Source organism: Mytilus californianus, unplaced genomic scaffold (genome assembly GCF_021869535.1).
Source record: "Mytilus californianus isolate M0D057914Y unplaced genomic scaffold, xbMytCali1.0.p SCAF_1, whole genome shotgun sequence".
Classification (NCBI taxonomy): Eukaryota; Metazoa; Mollusca; class Bivalvia; order Mytilida; family Mytilidae; genus Mytilus; species Mytilus californianus.
Genome location: NW_026262581.1, coordinates 49,219,696 through 49,241,095, shown reverse-complemented (window position 1 = coordinate 49,241,095; position 21,400 = coordinate 49,219,696). Strand labels below are relative to the sequence as shown.

The 21,400-nt window shown below is 32.3% G+C and overlaps 2 protein-coding genes across 40 annotated transcripts in view; both read right to left on the bottom strand.

The window, feature by feature from the left end:
- The window catches only part of LOC127720098 (serine/threonine-protein phosphatase 6 regulatory ankyrin repeat subunit B-like), a 28,555-nt gene extending 22,935 nt beyond the window's left edge, over window positions 1–5,620 (bottom strand). For 19 of the 37 annotated variants that reach the window (XM_052226567.1, XM_052226594.1, XM_052226660.1 and 16 more), the window contains exons 1-3: window positions 5,362–5,617; window positions 1,964–2,050; window positions 68–289 (exon numbers count right to left, since the gene is read on the bottom strand). In XM_052226567.1, the coding sequence (XP_052082527.1) occupies window positions 68–289; window positions 1,964–2,050; window positions 5,362–5,403 (351 nt within the window). In that variant the 5' untranslated portion in view covers window positions 5,404–5,617. Of the gene's footprint in view, window positions 1–67; window positions 290–1,963; window positions 2,051–5,361 lie in introns of all 37 variants that reach the window. The other 18 variants (XM_052226668.1, XM_052226718.1, XM_052226745.1 and 15 more) reach the window with 5 other exon arrangements.
- The window catches only part of LOC127720300 (ADP-ribosylarginine hydrolase Tri1-like), a 79,947-nt gene extending 58,547 nt beyond the window's left edge, over window positions 1–21,400 (bottom strand). Inside the window, exons 1-8 of one of the 3 annotated variants that reach the window (XM_052226858.1) lie at window positions 20,455–21,393; window positions 17,462–17,578; window positions 15,901–16,050; window positions 15,202–15,345; window positions 14,043–14,197; window positions 13,067–13,373; window positions 12,071–12,201; window positions 8,166–10,242 (exon numbers count right to left, since the gene is read on the bottom strand). In XM_052226858.1, the coding sequence (XP_052082818.1) occupies window positions 10,191–10,242; window positions 12,071–12,201; window positions 13,067–13,373; window positions 14,043–14,197; window positions 15,202–15,345; window positions 15,901–16,050; window positions 17,462–17,578; window positions 20,455–20,541 (1,143 nt within the window). In that variant the 5' untranslated portion in view covers window positions 20,542–21,393 and the 3' untranslated portion in view covers window positions 8,166–10,190. Of the gene's footprint in view, window positions 1–8,165; window positions 10,243–12,070; window positions 12,202–13,066; window positions 13,374–14,042; window positions 14,198–15,201; window positions 15,346–15,900; window positions 16,051–17,461; window positions 17,579–20,454 lie in introns of those variants that run through there. The other 2 variants (XM_052226868.1, XM_052226876.1) reach the window with 2 other exon arrangements.

Genomic DNA, 21,400 nt, shown 5'->3' with positions numbered 1-21,400 from the left:
ATAAAAATAAATTAAATACATGTATTTCATAAATTTCAAAACTGCTGACATGAATAATTTTCCTTACCCGATTTCTAATGAACACATCCGGTTTATATTCCAGTATTTTAAGTATTGTCGGAAAAGCTATCCGAATAATATTATGTCTTGGAATCAGGTGAAGAATCGTGTCTTCGTCTGATTTAGTTTGTGCATCAACGTCACTTCCGCTCTGTAACAAGAAGCCTATAATTTCTTCTACATCCTCCCTTCCGCTGCATGCAACAATATGCATCGGCATCATACCGTCCTGAAACAAAAGTAGGTTGAAAACAGAATATATTTAAAGAAAAAAATAATGATAAACTTCATCAACGAATTTGGTAAAATTTCCATAGCAGATGCCAAAGACGGAAGGTAAAACTGGGACAAAAATAGAAGTCAGTAAAAGCCTGTATCAAATATCAAACTGTCGATGCCTCTGATAAGAAACGACCATTACAGGAATTCTGAAAAGGTGGGGCTTTTTTCACGGAAAATAATAAATGATAGAATGTGCATGCATCAAACATTTTTAATACAGGGGAGAGGATGACTCCCCTAAATTTGCAACTTCTATTAAGGTGTACAGGCAGACACCCGATATTTTTAAAACACAAATACAGGTATTCTATATTTTTTTTAAAAATATATCCACATTCTACTTTTCTCTCACATTAAAATCACTTCAAATAAAAAAAAAAGTTAAATATGCTCTTTCTATGTTGTGATGTTACTATCAGGTTAGGGTAAAGGTTGGCGCCTGTTAAAACGTTTAAACCCGCTGCATTTGTTTGCACCTGTCCTAAGTCAGGAACCTGTTGTTCAGTGGTTGTCGTTTGTTGATGTGGTTTATAAGTGTTTCTCGTTTCTCGTTTTAATATAGATTAGACCGTTGGTTTTCCTGTTTGAATGGTTTTACACTAGTTATTTTTGGGGGCCCTTTATAGCTTGCTGTTTCGTGTGAGCCAAGACTCCGTATTGAAGGCCGTACTTTGACCTAAAATGCTTTACTTTTTACGGGTTGTGACTTGGATAGATAGTTGTCTCATTGGCACTCATACCACATCTTCTTACATCTATTTATATGCATAAATGGCTAAGTTTTTCTATTAAACATGTATTATAACATAATACTTTTTTAAATCCTAAATTGTATCGAAATCTACAGAAATATGATACTATTGGGTTATTGTCTTCTGTACACTTATCTACCAACAGCTTTTCCGTATATGTTGTGACCTTAAACATATGACCTGTCACTAGAACTTCGGCAGCCACACAGAACAAGTGCGAGGGCAAAACCGTGAGAAAAACGTAGAAAGAAGATAATGTCAATGGATTTGAAAGAAAATTTTTAATGCACCAAATCTTATAACAACGTTAAAAAAAAGTGAAATTAACAAATCGGAATGGACAAAAAATTAATAAAAAAAACCAAATAAAATCGCTCTATCATTTCACTCATTTTTCACTTGCACTATAATCCTGTGTTGCTTGTTTATCAGTGTCATGATCGGTTAAATTGTGCCCAAAACCCGGAAGTTAATTAGCAGCATAGATTTCTACCAACGACCACTGAATGAGTGTACATCCAGGTTATACGAGGAATTCTTTTTCAGTAAATCATAATTTCATTTCAAATACCTTATCTCAAGTTTATCGTTCAACTCATTGTGTTTATTAATACTAAAACTTTTGATTCATCATTAATTGTTGGATACCAAATTTCGTGGGTTTCGCGGGTACAGGTGAACCACGAATTAAAACGTTCAACGAAATACAAATTTCTATCAGGTTGCATGCAAACTTTGGCAAAACCACGAAATCACATATCCACGAAAAGGCAAATTTTTCGCAATCCACGAAAATTGGTACCCACGAAAATAAATAAATCCACAGTATCTCATAAAATCTTTTAGTGTTTGACAAATCGATGACATACCTTTACATATTGCGAAGCACCGTCCTGTCCAAGACAATCTTTAATATCTTTCAAGTTTCCTTCCAGACAAGCATCGTGAAGTTTTCTCTGCAAAGCAAATGTCAGAATTATCAATCGAGTAATATTGATATTTTGTATTTTGTAAATAGAATAGGGGGAAACTGTCAATACCTTTTATATGAGACTCGTATCATATCTTTCCTTCTGCTTTTTATTCTTAATTTTAACCAAAATTCACAGTTTTAGTGTCTTGAGCATTCTGGTAATATTTAAAAATCATTAAGCAAAGCATTGTTGTCGATTAAGAACAATCTCAACCATAATTATTTAGCCAGTGACATAACGTCATCGCTTTTTTATGTACAAACAATATAATTCCCCTTAGTTTAGATTGTGGAAAGCCAAATTGCCATCTTGTTCGTTACTGCACGTTAGATAGAAAGATGTTGGGTCTATGACAATGTGACAGTAACCCGAGGACAAACACCATCTAAATACATCATAAATAAACAGGCTTCAAAAATAGAAAGGTGCCTTTACAATGATGTCAAGCTCTTAGACTAATATGCCCGAGTCTATAAAAGTCCTGAATAAATTTAACAAAAAAAATCCAAGATCTGCCATCAACAACTAATTCTCCATACCAATAAAAATTAGAACAAATGGTACCTACTCACGAGTTTCCCGACTTGGGACAGACGTGTTTTAACAACTCACAAACAACATGAGATAATTCGAGCATCACTGACAAATCTTACGATGGATTGATGGTTGGTTGCTTAACATCCAGTTGCAAATATTTCATGCATGTTCAGGACAAACAATTCTCATGAAGACAAAACGCGTGTCTGATATGTTAGAAGATAATCCTGATATCTTTTATCATCTTATAGGTTAAAAATATACTAATATTATAAATATCAACATACGGAACAGACGTTTGTACACAATACAAATATCGATTGAATAGGGTCTTGAACTCTTGAAAAAAAAACACAACATTTTTAAGCATAGTGTTGAACCAGAGACAGCTAGCTTTTATTTTTAAGTCATTCTACTCATGAAGAAAGTTAGTGAAATTTGGTTGGAATACATTATCTTTAAAAAAAAAACTCTTTTATACCCTAAGAGAAATCTAAGTTCATGAATATGACAGTTTGAACAAAGGTCTCGTGGAAAGACTCATTTAGGTGTCAGTTTGACTGTTATAAATTACCCAGTAATATCGAGATTGATTTGGGTATAAATAATTTATTTACTGGTGGACGGATGGATGCTAAACGGCCAAAGCAAAATATTACATCCATATTAAGAACGATCGGTTTTTTTTCATGTGAATTACATATGAATATAGTTGGTTTTCTCGTTTGAATTGTTTTACACTGTCATTTCGGGGCATTTTTAATATCTTGATATACGTAATGGGTTTTGCTCATTGTTGAAGGCCGTACGGTGACATATAGTTGATAACTTCTACGTCGTGTGGTCTCTGGTATAGAGTTGTCTAATTGGCAATCATACCATATCTTGTTATTTTTATACACCCTGATTTCTACTAGACCGACACACAGGATAAGATAGTTATCATACTAGCTTACAAAGATGACGTCTTCTAACGGAAGGCGTGTTACCCTATCCAGACACATCCTGACTCAGAGCTGACCAGTCTTTGCTCTTACTTTTGAATATACCCGAATTTGGCAATTGATAACTAAAGAAAAAAAATTAACCCATTGGGTACGGTGGACTGTATGGGTAGTTGGATAAAGAGGTAACAGATAATATTTAACTTTGGCCTTTTCACTCACGGTACCGATATCATACAAATGTACAATATATATAGATTTTGAATGCAAAAGAATATCAACACGAACAAATTCTTACCATATAACAATTTAAATATTGATATTTTCATTATCACATTACACTACATGCAATAAATGCTGGGTTTTAATTACTTAGAGTACACAACAAAAGGGACATTCCTTAGAGATAAAGTGGATATTGATTTTTGTCAAACAGTTTCTTGTGATAATTAAAGTGGCAATTTTCTGGGTAAAATCTTCGTAGTGATTATATACTTATGACCAGGTAAATCTAGGGATTGACAACTTTATTATGTTCGTTTTTAATTCTTTAAACATGATCTCATAATTATTTTAAAGTGTCATCATTCAATATTCCTGAAAGATCGGGTTCATGTTTAATTTTACTACAGAATAAACAACCGTAAAACTACTCCTTTTCTCGATTGCACCATACAATCAATCGCATTATGTCCTATTGTATTCACGTTGACCATGATAACTTGCTTCATTTACTTATAACTATATAATATTTCACATCTTCCAAAGACCAACACATTTGAAATTATTCATATACATCAACCGAACACGTGAAATTGGAAGCAATCATCAAAACTGAAGACAGACTGAGTAGCTTAATTTTCATGTTTTTATTTTTGTTTACATTTCTCTATATTAAAATAAAGATTCGTGTTTGTGTTGCATTGATATTAATAATGTGTCTCAAACAACGATCAACGTGACTGTGTTTAAATACCAATAATTATATTTAATTTGATTTCTATTGGGTGGTCAGTATAGCATGAGTTTATTTTTCATATTTGTATTAATTTTGTACAAAATGTGTCTAAAACAAGCAAAATTCGTTCTAAACGTCGTTCAAGGGAAAATATACCACTACACACGTGTTTATAGATAAACAACCCATGTGGAGTATACGTCAAATTGACAGCTACTAAGCAATACAATAAAAATAGAAAAACAGGTTACTCTCCCCCTGGTTCACTTGATTTCCGGCTCGTCTCTTACTTACTCACGATAAGATAATAACTTTCTACTTGAAATTGGGATTTCAGTTCTGATTCTGACTGATCTCTCATACACTTTCAACCCAGTTACTAGAAGTATATCTGGTATATTTTACCATATTGAGAGGGGTACGTTATAGATTTTTTTTGTTGCATTCGTGATAAATGTTTGGGATGTTAATACTCCATCAACAGGCGAGGACGCAAAAGGGGGGGGGGGGGGGGACCTGCACGCCTCCTAACATGGTAAAAAAATTGTGCTTTTAAGTACTTTTTTTTATGATATTAGCTTTTTGAAAGTTCTCGGTCCGCCACTGGTTTTTCATGGTCTACTGTTAACCAGTATGTTTCTTTTTTACATCTACCAGTACCAACATAGCTTTAACTTTTAAACAGTACAGTAAACCAACCACTTAGGTTCACTAGACTCTCGTGTTAATACCGGACCATACTTTAAGAGTATTCAACAAATTAAATGTGTTGTATTATTCCTCCACCCAAGAATTCAAATCAATATTTTAACGTTAAAATGTAACATGTTTTAAAAAGGTAATTTTTTTCTTACCTGTTCAGGTGAGATGCCATCATCTCCCATATAAGCAGGCATAGTTTTGTAATCCAACTGTCAATAAAACGTCCATCTATAAAATTCACTTTCCATTTTTAAAATTCCTTAATCTATGAGTATTTTCCACTTTAGTCGAAGATATTCTTAAAATAGTGAGGTGTTTTAATATGTACATATGTATATATTAAAGTTTACATTTTCTTACGCTGGTAAAGTTTTAAAGTCTCATTAACGAGGAGCCGAGAGGGGTTTTCGATGGTATCGACATGATTTAAATTGGATGATTGGTTTATTTTTAGATTTAAATACATAAATTATTAAAACAGATCAATAAAGTAAAATAAATGTTTATTGTTTATGTGAATGTACATTTTAATGATAAACAATGAAGTTTTAAAGTTTGTTAATTTGGGTTATTTTGAATCGAACGTCCTTCCAAATTAGTACCGGTGTCCGATAGCACGACTGGTTAAAATCATTAAAAGAAAAAAAGTTATATTTTTTTCATTTTCCTTAAGTCGTCAATGGTTAAATGGTTTGCGTATATTATAGTATACTGTATATATAAATTGACTGAAAGGTCCATATTTTTACAATAAATTATGTTAAAGTCGTGAATTAACTTAATTAATAATATTATTACATGTCATCAACGTGACTCTACATTTGATAACAGGTAATTATAGGGTTTCAATCGGAAGACATACTCAGCCAACGAATAAATATTTGTATGGTAACTGTTGCCATTTAAATGAAATTGAACAGAGGAATGTGTATTGAAGGCATTTAAAGATTTAAACATTTAGATTTGATCAAATGTCAAAAGGTATTATTAAACTTAGATAAGAATATAATGTGCATGGTATAATATCGGATGCAATACTGATAACAAAATATAAAATAAAGGTCTAAAGTCATTCATTGATTGTCAATGGTAAATACGGGTGGAAATCAAACTTGTAGAGTACGAAATGCTTTTTTTATATATTTTAACAAATACTCTTTAAAATTTGTCGCCGAACATGTTTTTAGAACATATGATCTTATTCGATTTGATCGTGCGATTGTCCGAATGTACATACGTCCGCTAGGCCGAAGGTCTAACGACCATCGGTCTGACACCCGATGTTCTGCTGGTCAAAAAGTTCTGTTGTGAGGATACTTATATCAAATTATTCCAATGTTAACGACTTAAAATCAACATTTGAACCATCGAAATCAAAATCAGTTATCGTCACTAAGTTTATCGTTACTACGTCGTACAAGTGAGAGGTTTGACTGGCCGTGGGACCAGGTTTAGTCCACCGTTTTCTGCATGGGAAAATGCCTGTGCCAGGTCGGGAGTGGGACAGTTGTTGTCCATTCGTTTGATGTGTTTGAGCTTTTGATTTTGACATTTGATTACGACTTTCCGTTTTGAATTTTTCCTCGGAGTTCGGTATTTTTGTTATTGTACTTTTTGGACGAGTATTGTAAAAATAATTGTATAAAGTTCGAGATTGCATGTTGGTTACGTAAGCGCGTCAGTGTTTGTGATATCATGTGGTGTCTGTCGTTGATGGAATATGTTCGTTGTTGTTCTACGGTTTGCTTGTTGTGTCGACTATTATATTATTTGTTTGTGCGTTTCTCTGTGATGAATGTTCTTGCATGTGTTTGTGCTGTATTCTGTCACGTAGTGTTGTCATTTTAGCGATATTTTTTTAACATTGTCATAAAGCGGGAGGTTTGGCTTGCCATTAAACCAGGTCCAACCCACCATTTTTTCTTAAAATGTCCTGTACCAAGTCAGGAATATGGCAGTTGTTATCAAATAGTTCGTTTCTATGTATGTTGGCATTTTTTTTTTTTTTTGCACTTCAGTGTTCCTGTTGTTCCTTTGTATTCCTCTTATAGTTGATGTGTTTTCCACGGTTTTCGTTTGTAACCTGGATTTGTTTTTTTTCAATCGATTTATGACTTTTGAACACCGGTATACTACTGTTGCCTTTATTTATATGCACGGGTGTCCAAAATGTGTTTTTACTATATTTACATAAACTAAAGTATAACATAAACTAGAGCCTCCGAAGGGATTGTAGTTTTCATATTCTATTCATGCATACATAAAGTCATCAGTGGCATTAATCTAGATTTACTACTGAGAAAGTCGGGCAGTTTTTGACAGAATTTGTAAGATTCTTTACCAGAAATAATTTATAATTTGATGATATTACCACACAGCCGTGTTCTTCAATGAACCGACGTAGCTTACTCGACACATAGCAAAGGATTCAGCTCAAAACGGTACCAGGTCTAGCACTTATATGTTGAAGGCCTCACTCTGACTTTGAGAAACAGCAATTCTAGCAGTTATAAACATTATGGCCAATGGACGTTTGAACCAAAGCCATTTAAAATTATCCCCAACATGTTAAAGTTTGCAAAAGAAACTTTTTTTACTTTTCTGCATAGCAATAAACTGCCGTCTCATGTGTTTGTCTATTCATTATTTATTTCGTTTATATTCTAACACGGAGTTCGGTATTTTTGTTACTTTACTTTTTATATTGTACAGTTATTTCCTTTTGATATTCTTTTAATTTTTGTGTCGTCTAAATTCTAAGTAAGTACGTGTTTTTTTTCCTCGCGTGTTCCATTTATACACGAAATTTGACTCGTTGAGAATCGGAAACGAGGAATTGGCGTTTTCGACTGTAGTGCAATACTCGAATTGGAACGAGTCACAGCAAGTGTAAGATCATACCCCTCCCATACGCATACAGATATTTCTCTTAGATCTAAATTAAAAACATTATAAATATGACTATATCTTTATTTTAATGAATACTTTATAACAATACAGTATCAAACATAATAAAAAAATTTAAGTTTAACATTTAACATTGAATAAACATCATATATATCACTAACATTGTTATTATGCAGGTACGGAAACAGAGAGTCACTATAAGTTTATATTTATTAGACCTCTATAACAATGCAGTGTATACCATATGTTTGATATATTAAAACTTTTTAACATTTGAGCTTAACTTTCGATAAAAGAAGCGCCAATAAAATAAATATTATGCAACTTAAATAATAATGAATGTATCTTTCTCTGTATAGGTTGGATGTTCAAATACACATTTCCTATAGAGACCTAATGGGCTGCTTTTGAATAAAAAAAACCCCACTTCTGACAAAAATTGTTCAAGTTCATAAAACAATAAGAAAAATATTATATAAAAATTCAGATAAATACCACAATATGACTATTAAATAGATCACTTTTAACATTTACAGAACTCGAATTGACTATAAAAGAGTAAATATTTATACACTTATAATAGATGGGAAGAAAGTTAGAAGACGTTTAATGAAAAGTTTTTAACAATTATAGCATGTATATAAAATATTGCACATATATGGTTATTCAAATTCCACACCATTATATGTTTTCAGATATTGCACAAATATATCTATACCAATACAGATATTCCATGTTATACAATTAAAAAAAGCTGAATCAAACATACTTTATTCTCATACAAAACGTTTATAACCTTTAAAATGTGTTATTAGCACCAAGTCATTGACCTCTTGTATTTATTTCCGTTTGACACATGTATTTTCCTTGCAATACAGTTAATAATGGTACAAAAAAAAAATTTCAAATCATATATCACCCATATTGACAAACTCCTTTCGGGTCATACTTCCCTTTCTCTTCGAGAACTGTAGCATTTTGTCACGACTGCTTCAGAGTTTATCATATTGATATAGAATAGAAATGACTGCGCTCGGCAATCTTTGATTAAGTAAAAATATTCTAATGCTCTTGGTGCTGACAATTCCATAAAACGCATTTGTAGCACAAACAAACATCAAGAAAACGAATTTACTTTCCTTCAAATCTGAAAGAGGACATTGCTGTGCTAGATACGCTTATTTTTTTCAAGAATTGACTAAATTAAATGTAAATAATTTGTAATCTTTTTAAGAATCAATAAAGTTTGTTTCACGCTTAAAACACCATTGTGCTAATTTTTAAAATCTTCATGATAAAAAGAGAACTATGAAAAAAAAAGAAGCAAAGGACATGAAAAACATGTACCATTATTCACAGAATTTTGATAAAAATTGAAAAAGCTTAAACTTTGAAAAAAAAAACTCAGTAAAGGAAAATCCTGATAATTTAAAACTGTAAGAGGAGTGATGCAAACATACAGACAGACATACAGACGTGTCTCTCTCAAACTCACCTTCGAAGGACCAGACAATTTATACATGTCATTGAATATTGAGTTTTAAATCAAGATGAAGGGTGGCAACAATGAATCATGGTCCAATTAGTATACTTGAGTTAAATTATTTAAAAATAAGTTCTCCTTAATCTGAAAAAAAATCAGTAGTTAAGACATCTACCATTTCTATACTAAAGGTTAATGCCAGAAAAATGTTGGTAAATCTCATTTTTCCTCTCAGATTAACTTGCTGTAATTCTTTTCATTTTAAATCATCTCGAACTACAAAGTAAAGCCGACTCTATATATAAAAAGAACGACAACCTCACGTTTATTGTCAGATATCCCAAACTGTCTTTCCATGCTAATTTTTTATATTTCACTCGTGTTCATAAGGTATTAAATCAACAGTCAGTATAGTCATTAGATGGCGAGACAGTGCAGAAGTAATAGGGAAACAACTGTGTTAGGCAAAGCAAATAGTGAAATAATATCGCGATTATCTGACATTTTCCAACTTGTAAATGGTTAGTAAGCGTTTCTCACTGTCCTTTTCCACATCTACACATTTGTTTTCTTCGGTCATGTTGAGTTTTTTCATTTTACTTCTGATTTATTACTCCTTTCCCATTTCATCATTTCAAAATATCTGGAATACATAAATCCATTTTTATGAAAGTTCATGAAGAACCAGTTTGACGTATACATATATCTTAGAGGTGCACAGGGGTAAGGGAACATGGGAATGAAGGTGTGAAGCGTGAGTCAGTGGATGGGAACCCAGGGGAGAGGGGGAGTAAAAATAGGGAGATGCTGGAAACAAACAAAAATGACATATTTTTGTCTGAGTAAAGGGATAGGGAAGTGGGAATAATGGGAGTCAAACGGAAGGTAGAGATGTAAGAATCAGGGACCCCCTTTCAACCCTCCTATATGAAATACAAAGTTAAATATGTAATAAATGAAGTAATTTGCTAAAGCATAGATACATAGAATACCACAAAATTATATGTAATGTATATTATAACCGGGGAAAATTCAGGAACACACTGTATCCGGGTAAAGTGTTTGTACTTATATAGAAACAAATAATAAGAGTACACGGGTAAAGTAAAGTCAAATAAAACATAGAACCATTAATTACCTGGCTTTAGTATGGGTGTATAAAATGCCAGTTACAGTATAAATACGTGTACAGAAAGAACAAAACTACAGTCTTAGTACATGAAGTACCAGGCTTGACAATGAATAGATAATGGGATTTCAAAGCTACAGTAATGGTAAATGAAGTGAAGTACCGAATCAAAATATAATTAAGTATAGGTATACCAGACATACATAAAGTAGCAAGCTAAAATAAGAAGTACACGATATACATAAAGTGGCAAGTTAAAATAAGATGCATGGACATGATGTATCAGATTGCATATACGATATGCATAAATAAAAAGTTGAAATATAGGTAATGTCTACATGAAAAACTAGGATGCATCAAAAGGTACAATAAATGCCAGTCTGCATTGTAGATAAAGGAAAAATAAGACTATAAATAAGTACATAAAGTCCTTACAAGGGAATACGAATCTCAAGTATATTTTGTGTACCTGTACACTATAAAGTATTAGAACATGAGTAAGGTTAATGAATATAGGTACAGAATGAATCTGAGTTCAATAAAGATACAAGAACATCAGATTAAAGAATAGATATTTGACTGCACGTGAAGTATCAAGCTTAATATTTGCTTCACAAAATGCCAGGTTTACAAGGTTATACAGTACAAAACCGAAAATTGAAAGTATAGACCAAATACAAACTTGTAAACACGCACCGAAGCTCGCAAACTAGTCAACGTCGTAATCGGTTTGGCCTTTTTACTTTTTTATTCGAGCGAAAATAATGGGTCCTTTGTAGAAAATGGCGTAAAATAATTTAAACCTGATATTTTTTTATGAGATTTTACAACCACAATATTTTGCTTTCTTATAGGTTTTTTTCTATGGCCACTGGCGAATCATGCGTTTAGCATGCAAAATGTAAAGCTTTGTATTTTTTCACGTGGTATTTTTGAGTAGTTTAAAAAAAAACACTTAGTTGATCCAATCGCTGAGGGACATGGTGTCCCAGAGGGTCCCACCAACTCATTAACCATTGTTCATATTCAACCAAAAATGACCTGTAATACGATCGTTTTTGTACTGTTCATGAATTATTAAAATCATTCCATATACTAAGGACTTTCTATCCCAAGACAATAGATGGTCGTAGACAGATTTGATAAAACTTTTTGGAAGTTTTCGTTTTCAATGCTCATCAATTCCTTCGTTTTGGCTTTAGTTTAGCTATTCAAACACAACTGAATAGTCTTATGTCGACCAATGGCACGAATGGCGTTCTTAATTAAAAACTTGGCCATTTTTTTGTAAGTTAACTGTTCATAAAATGTTACATGCATTCGAAATATATAGTAAACTTACTTTTTAATTTCATTATCCAACCAGTCCTTGTGTAAAAGTTTCGTCAACCATGATTCTGGTAAAGCAGACATACCAAGTTTGCATCCAAGTAAAGCACCTCCAACACACGCATTCGAATCGGCATCTCCTCCCTACGTAGAACATAAATTAGGTAAACAATTGATAAAAATATTCACATATCATTCAATTGGAAAATGCAGGATATATAGACAACCAGCAAGACAGAAGGAGCACATAAAAAAAAAACTAAACAATATGGGACACTTGCCTTTACTCCATTAAAATCCAAGAGGAGTCACAAGAGCCTTCCAAACGTCGTCTTTGGTGAAAAGAAAACTGTCTACCTACAAGCTCAAATCAACAACCAAGGAATTTTTTAAGTGCTGTACCACATCATGCAATTTGACTTGTGATAGTTGTAACGATCCATACAGCATTCAGCAATCATTTAATACAACAATACAAATAATAAGAAAAGACATCGTGTATACATTAATATAAAAATAAGGAGATGTGATTAATAGATATAAGAAGATGTGGTATGAGTGCCAATGAGACAAATCTCCATCCAAATCAAAATTTATAGAGGTAAACCATTATAGGTCAAAGTAAGGCCTTCAACACGGAGCCTTGGCTCACACCAAACAGCAAGCTATAAAGGGCCCCAAAAATTATCTATAAGAGTATTTACTAATTCTTGAATTTGGTGTAAAGGTTCAATTTTACCATTTTATCTATATTTAGCGCAATATTATATCCCATTTCCTCTAAATCCTTGATGGTGAAATAATGATAATGATATTAATTATGATTATTATCATTACCATTTGAAGTTGTAACGTAGTGTTATATTTTTTGTTTTAAGTAGAAAGACTTTTTGTGGTGGAAACAATTCACTAGAGCCAAATACATCTGTCGACTGTTGGCAATAATAAACTGCGTCACAATAAAAAGAAAGCCAATGTGGGGTTCCAAAAGCAATAACTGAATATTTACCTGCATCATAATTGTAGTGATTGTCTTCCGGAAATCATCTTGCTTCAATGCCCAGAATCCTGTTCCCATAGATTTGTATGTGTAGCCAATTTTGTTAGCTTCATCTAATTTCAAATCATTAATATCATCACATGTCAAATAAAACATAAGGTCTTTCTTTTCTGTATCCGTTTCTAAACACGTTGATGCATATGTGTAAGCATCTTGTATTATGTCTTTGACTTTGAATTTGCCTTTTTCGTCCTTGTGCTTTCCTTGTAACATTGTCGCTATGGCAACAGACACAGCTACTGTAGAAGCCTGGCATCTAGGAGACAAAAAAAAATCGGAATGTGTAAAAAGTCAATTTTGCACACAATACTCCTCTATAGTCAGCTGCATTTTAAGTGTCATCCGTATCAGTAATGGTTAAAACGCGCTTTAAGTTAACTTTTTTCTATTCCACGTCCTATTCATTACTGTTTGAAATTTCGTCTAGTATTCAATTGCTTGAGACTGGATGATTCCAAACATCTTTATGTTACATTTCTGAAATCATTGGTAAACACCAATCCATCAATCAATTAATTTCGTAGAATTGAAATTAGATGATTTTTTTAACAGCCAGTGGAGGCCATTACTTTTTATAGGTTGGAGCCCTGAACACATTCTTCAAATACGATTGAGAATAGAAATGGGGAACAACCCAACCAAAGCAGAAAACAGCCGAAGTTCACAAATGGATCTTCAACACAGCGAGAAAATCCCGCACCCGGAGGCGTGCTTCAGCTGGCCCCTACACATAAGCCTATTGGAGTCACCTTCACACAAAATAAAAAGTTCTAAAGTATCATATGAAAGATCTAGATCTGTTTAGACGCAAGAGATATATTGTTTTTTAAGGGAATACATTACTCAGCATGATTTAATACTAATAAATGACGTATGTGGTTTTGCCAATGTTGAGTGTACATTAAAATATTCTAAACAAATTTACCTTGGATCGTGGTGTGTTGTTTTTGCAAAGTCCCTTGCATTTTTTGTTACATCATCTAAAGTCCAGTACATGTGAATACCAACAATGGAGGTCCTCATTACAGCACCATTAGGAGCAATATTTCTGTCACGTTTATCCCAAACAAACCGAGCTACCTAAAATGTAAGTAAAGTGTTCTACTTGTGATTTGAAAGATTCAGAATATGTCATACTTTACAGTGCTGTTTATCATGTAGTTAACCTTTAAGAATACGATTAAATCACATCCGGTTCTTACTTTGTTTTCTTATAGAATTATGCATAATCTCTTTCTATCATAGGTTATTCAAAGATATTTTATTTTAATTAGTTTAAAAGTGTATTTTATTCATTGTGCAATATATCTTAAAAGGCCAAGAAATACGAGTACGAAGTTAAAGAACATTGTAATCAAGTACGAAGTTAAGGAGCATTGTTATCAAGAACGAAGTTAAAGAGCATCGTAATCAAGTACGAAGTTAAAAAGCATTGTAATCAAGTACGAAGTTGAAGAGCATTGTAATCAAGTACGAAGTTTAAGAGCATTGGAATCAAGTACGAAGTTTAAGAGCATTGAATTCAAGTAGGAAGTTAAAGAGCATTGATGTGAAACAATAGATATTTGCAGTATAAAGAGTCTTTGAGATAGAATGACTACTATTTGTCGTGATTCTAAGATGGGTTTATATATGTAAAAATATCTGATAGACGATAAAGAGTAGAATTTACTTTATCTTGGATTTTTTTTTATCTGTCAAACCAATTAAAGAAGAACAAATATTTCTGAAGTATTTATTTATGGTAGTTTATTATGTTGGCTATTTATATGACAGTATAAACAAAACTTTGCATATTTTCTGTTGTTTTGCATAATTTTTTGGTAGATTATGCTGTTTCAATAGTCTCTTAGTATTTGCTATTTATATTAAATGTGCTAAAATATAAGGAGTTGTCCGTTTTATAATGAAGAGTTTTGGAAATATGACAACACAGAGACTTCATTTGCTCTCACTTTAAATGTGTTCAGTATAGCCAGTTTATGGTAAGTACCATGTGAAATTAGTCTTGGCAATGTCATTGTCAGTTTATTTTCGACTTATGAGTTTGAATGTCCCTTTTGTATCTTTCGCCTCTCTTTTACCTCATGTGGGTCTTTCAGGAATTCTGGACGTGACGTTACGTTCATTGTTGTAAGACCTAAACCCAATCCAACTAAATCACCCAACTCACTAAAACCACTCTGTATCCAGGTTTTCAATTTTTTAGCAAAGTCAACAGGATCTACCTAAAAAAAAAAACTTTTTAAAAATATAGGGATAGATATTAAGACGTCTTTTAAATGGGAATCAAGAGTTGTGTATTACCTCTAGACTTCGTTTTGGCTAGGTAGGATTTAATTTTGATGTACATAGGAATTAAAAACTAACAAATAAAGCAATTTTACTACATCAGATGCGCATTTCGACAATAAATGTCTCTTCATTGAGGCCAACTATTTGAAAATAAATTACTTATTCAAAAATGTAAATGAAACGTAGGAGTAGGTATTTTAATAAATAAAAATAAGGTAATTGTGGAAAACCCTAAACATAAGTACTTTTTTTTCATCCGCGACGTTTATCAGAGTGTTAAGTGAAAATAGAAATGAAAAATATTTTAACAAACATAATAATATTTGAAGAAATGTACATTTCCGTTTTTTATAGTCATAGAAAGTAAATAATTTTTAAATTTACAGGCTAGACAATCGATAATTGTAGCCTCCTTTTTATAAAGTGAATGTGGTTAATTTGTCTAGAGCGCTGGATGTCGACTTGGAAATAGACATTCTGAAACATACCTTACCACCACAGTCGACTAAAGACCTCATGATTAGTATCATTTGGTCACTGTCATCTGTCCAGTCGCCTTCTTGCCATCTTGATCTGTGAAAATCACAAAGGATCTGTTTATGGCGATATTCCAATTTTTTGGCTACTTTCTCATAATGCTGGAGAGAAATTAAATATGAATAAACTAAATGGGAAAGTAAGTACACAAAATAATTTACCACTTTCAATGATCTATAGTCCTGGCAATAAATATGCGTTCTTGTCAAATCAAATGTGTTGAAAATTTATATTAACCTATAGTTGTTTTTTTGTATTAGCTTGTGCTGCTTTGTTAAGGTTTAATTGACATTTTTATATCATCTCCTTTCGTTCAGACTTTTATTTTTTCGGACTTCTCAAATAAGTTGTGATTTAAAAAAAAACAGATATTTAACGCTGACTTCTTGGTTAATCATTCAATAAATGTCCTACTGAAGAATAAACACAAAAAAACACTGATCTTTATACCATCATCCATAATCATAAAACCCCTATTTCAGCACCAATTTGATTGTGCAATTCACTTCCTTGAACTGATTCTCAAACTCAATACATTTCTGTCTGTGGAGGGATATTTTTCTATAAGAGTTTTTATATGATATATCATTTTTGCTTGTTGTTTTCCCTAGAGGAAAACAAGTTTTCTGAGTTTCAGTTTTATAGCCTTTACATACGATACATTTATTGTAGAATGGAGCATCAGCATGTACCCATTTATATATAGTGAGGAAGAACTTATATCCTTCATAGGCTTTGCTTATGTATGATCAGCTTGCCATAAACTCTCTTTAGTACAGTTTTCTGGCTATTAACTCTGTAATATCCTTACTTGAATTAACCTTCAAACTCATAAAAACAATCGAATAGAGATACCAGTTTTTCTAGTATTTTTGATTATTGTTTACAACTACTGGGTCGATGCCAATGCTGGTGGACATTTCTTTCCCGATGGTATCACCAGTCCAGTAGTCAGCACTCTTGTTCTGATATGAAATATATATAATATAGTGCTGTATTTTTTATTTTGTGTTCATATATTATATAATATCGAAACACTAGGGTTCTGATTCCAGGCATAGATTGCATTTATCAGGTTTAGTACAACGTTTTGTTTTCAATTGTCATTGACATCGTTGTTGATTTGGCTACTAATTTATTTCGAGCGCCACTGTTGAATACTGTGCAGAGGAAATATGCCTATGGCGTTATAAATTATGACTATGTTTTATCTTTTAATTAAAAACTTCCTTGATGCTCACTTTTATCAATCTTACAAGTCATGTCATAAACCATCCAGCTAAATGGCATATCAAAATCTTCATTCCTTAAACACTCTTTTTCCAGTGAAAAGTTAAAACTCAAAACTGGTCGAGACCGGCTATAAGACGGGATAAGACTTAGGGTCTCCTGTGCTGACCTATTAATGCGTTCATTTTCTTTTTTTATACTCCTAATAACTGTTGATGACCTTTTAAACGTCGACTGCTTTTATTATCCTTAGAATAACTAGAAAGCTAAAACAATATTCACCATCTTTGCCTCATCCTTTGATAAGAATTCAGTGAGAAGTCCGATTGCATCCCCAATACATTGTCCATATATAGTTGCTAGCATCCTGTCCATCGTTTCTAATGATGGTTGGTAAGCCTTAAAAAGAACAGCAACAATATTTTAATACATCATCATGCGTCTGTTTGTATATTTCTGCATGTGTGCTTGTTGGTCCTGAATATGCAGGACTTGGAAGCCTCATAAAATCCAAAGTTTGTTGTGGGGTATGAATTGCTTATTAGTTGTCTATGTAGTGTTTTGTGAATTCGTTAATCATTTCTTGGCCTTTTTTTCTCGTTTTTACCATTGTGTTGTAAGTATTTCTCGACTTGTCAGTTTTGAGTGTATCCTTGGTATCGCCCGACTCTTTTTTCTCTTGACGGGTTGTCTCAAATATAAGAATTTTGGAAAAAGGAGGCGAAAATAAAACGTATATTTACGATCGGTTCAGGGCATTCATTACTAAATGGCAATTAAATAATTTCGTTACAGGTAACATTCAGTGTTGTTATATTTTTGACACCATTTGTGTATAATTTTATCATTTTTGTAACGACTTTTCCTTTTTATACCAGGTATGCACCTTCTTTCTTAGTCAGACCTCGAGTACAGGAGGTATTGGTATCGATTCTTAGCTTGATGAAAATAAAGACTTTAAAACAGGTGGTGGCTGCTTTTGAACTATTTAGACTTTTAGAAATATGAGCGTAGATTGGTCGACTGTGTCGGACTAGATTGATATGTCTTTCTGAGGACATTTATTTTGACATGTAACAAGTCAAAACCAGATTGACCTTATGTCGATCTAGTATGAGGCAGAGTATATTCATATGTATTTATTAAAGTTTAACGTACACAAGTTTCTATTTATGTAAACAAACACACGTGAGTGTGTGTCTTTATAGTTGTCATCAATTGGTGTTTGTATGAAATAAACAGGTTTGTGTATAATTATATGATATTTCGGATATGTCAATATTTGTCGCAATGCGTAAATAAATTTTGATAATTGATATGTAAATAGCACGGGATTTTTTAAGCGCGAATAGTTTTCTTGTTAATAGTAACTTAAGGAATATTGTCATTTAAAGCTCGTATACTGTGCAGTTAAGTTTGGATGAAGACCCCCACCCCACCCAATGAATGTTTGTATTTTTGTTATGCTTTTATACTTGGATAGATAATATGATTTTTCACTTTGATTTTCTATTTTGTAGGCTGTCGAGTACCACGCAGTGGTGTTACTGTAGTATCGGGACCCAAATTATTTCATTTTGTTGATAATAAAATAATCAAGTAAGCTGCACATGCTGGCAAGCTTTTCATATGAAACAAGTATTTATTTTTTATTTTATAAATACTTTATGTTCTTTTGAGGTAACGAGTGAGAAAATAAATGTTAATATCATATTAACGTCCTGAATATGCATATAGCATTTGCATGGACGTTAAGCAGGAATCAAGCGCTTAATTTCTTTTAAAAATATTTTAACAAAATAATTCATGATTTTGAAACTAAGCAATCAAGATTACAGGACACCACTATATGCAACACGGCAGCTTTATAACCAGAACATATCATCATGACGGATGACTGTTAAAACTATGAGGCAAAACTAGAAATTTTATTAACAAAATTGTTCTTAAATTGTCACAAATTACTATTTTATTTGCAAGTTGATAACTTGTATTTGTTGAGTATTTATACGTCTTTTAAAGGACTGATTTTGTATCTAGTATTCCAAATTCTTTCCTATATTTTTTTCTAAATGTATTGTATAAATTTTGATAACCATCCGACGCCTTCGTAAAATTATGTATAGAGTTGAGTATTATCTAGGCGTTCTATCATATACATTTCTTTACCCGATTGACTAGTTGTTATGTTTTTAATATTAAGTACTTAATAAATGCAGTTTACTTTATTCATATGAATAAATTTATGCATTATTAGATTACAAATTTAATCATTAATTGAGGAAAATCATTTAGAACCTCATACATTTTGTTATCATTATGACGCATGTTCAGTAACGATATCAAGACATATTAGATAATAGTGTTGCATTCTTCTTTTGTCATTGGTTATTACGATCACATGATTCAAAGAGTATTTTGTAGGTATATGGAGCGGAGACAAGTTTACTTCCCCAATTACTTTAATGCAATTGTATCAAAATTGGGTGAGGGGGGCAGTTTTTTTATTCCTAGACATCAACATTTCAATTACTTTCTCATACTAGTATCTCCTTTCGTGGTTTCTGGGAGAATTCTATACGGTTCCTGATCGGCAATTAAGAAAGCAATACAGTTTTGAGTGTTAATAGTTTCATTTTATTAAGTTCCTGGTTAAAAACGGAAGTAAAATTTGGACAATTTACTCAGACAATCATCTATCCAGTACATTTCTGAACCATTTGAAATTAAACAGAAATAAAACATCTTTGTAATTCTCTGAACTTTGTCAATGTCTATCAAATAAACCACCATTTCAAGATGTTTGTTTTGCTTAATTTCTTCAGGTGTACGATGACAGGAACATGGACCCAATTATTCCCCCCCCCCCCCCATTACTTAAGGCAATTTGTATTATAATTGAGGGGGAGATTTTTTTATTCCCTATACTAGACTGCAAAATTTCAATTTTCAAGTTTCAAATACCGTTTAGATATACTACAAATTTAAGCATTTTTATATAATTTTCATCTCAGTACAAATTAAATAGAAAAGAAAGAAGGTTGATATAGGAACTTCATTCTATATATTTTAATATTTCAAATGAATGAGAACATCAAAATATTCGCCCGCAAATGTGTCCGTATACAAATGTATCCACAAAACAGGCTTAATTGTAATGATAAAAACATTTGATTTGGTCACACGTTTCATGAAGTGATCGTGTTCAGTAATTTATTGGTCAATTCGAGTATTCAAAAACGCATTTTACCATGCTGTTTATTAGTAATACTTACAGAAGCCGTTTTGCCATCTCCGCTGTCCGCCATTGTCAGATCATACGATGAATTTTGATGAATAATGTCGTGTTTAAATCCTTTCATTAATATAGGAAATAAACAATATCTATAAATAGAATCTAACACGTTAATATATTTATATTCTATTCATATTCGAAATCAGAAATGGGGATTCTTCGTGATTGCTCTTTTTCTTATTCTTTTTAAATTTGTTCGATCGATTTCATTTTTCTTTATTGAAAAAAAACCCTCAATTATTCAAGTTTTATTACATGAAACATTCTTGTTCTTTTTTTTTATAGAACTCATGATCATTTATTGTCTTTCATTTTTGCTAATGTGTTTTGTCTATATATAAAAAAAGAAGATGTGGTATGATTGCCAATGAGACAGCTCTTCACAAGAGACCAAATGACACAGAAATTAACAGCTATAGGTCACCGTACGGCCTTTAACAGTGACCAAAGCCCATACCGCATAGTCAGCTATAAATGGCCCCGAAATAACAAATGTAAAACAATTCAACGAGAAAACTAACGGCCTAATTAATGTACAAAAAATGAACGAAAAACAAATATGTATATGCCTTTTTGCGTTTTTTTTTGTTACATAATTGTTTGTTTTTAAAGTGATTAAAATTATAAAACAATGTTGACTGCTGTACCCCTATTTTTGACATTTTTACCTATTATGTCTGTTTGTTTTGTTCACACATCGTTGTCAATATAATGGACTGTCATACAAGTGAGAGGTTTAGCTAGCTATCAAACCAGGTCTAATCCACCATTTTCTACATAAGAAAATTCCTGTACCAAGTCAGGAATATGACATTTGTTATCCATTCGTTTGATGTGTTTTATATTTTAATTGTGCCATTTGATTACGGACTTCCCGTTTTGGATATTCGTAGGAGTTCGGTATTTTTGTTATTTTACTTTTTATT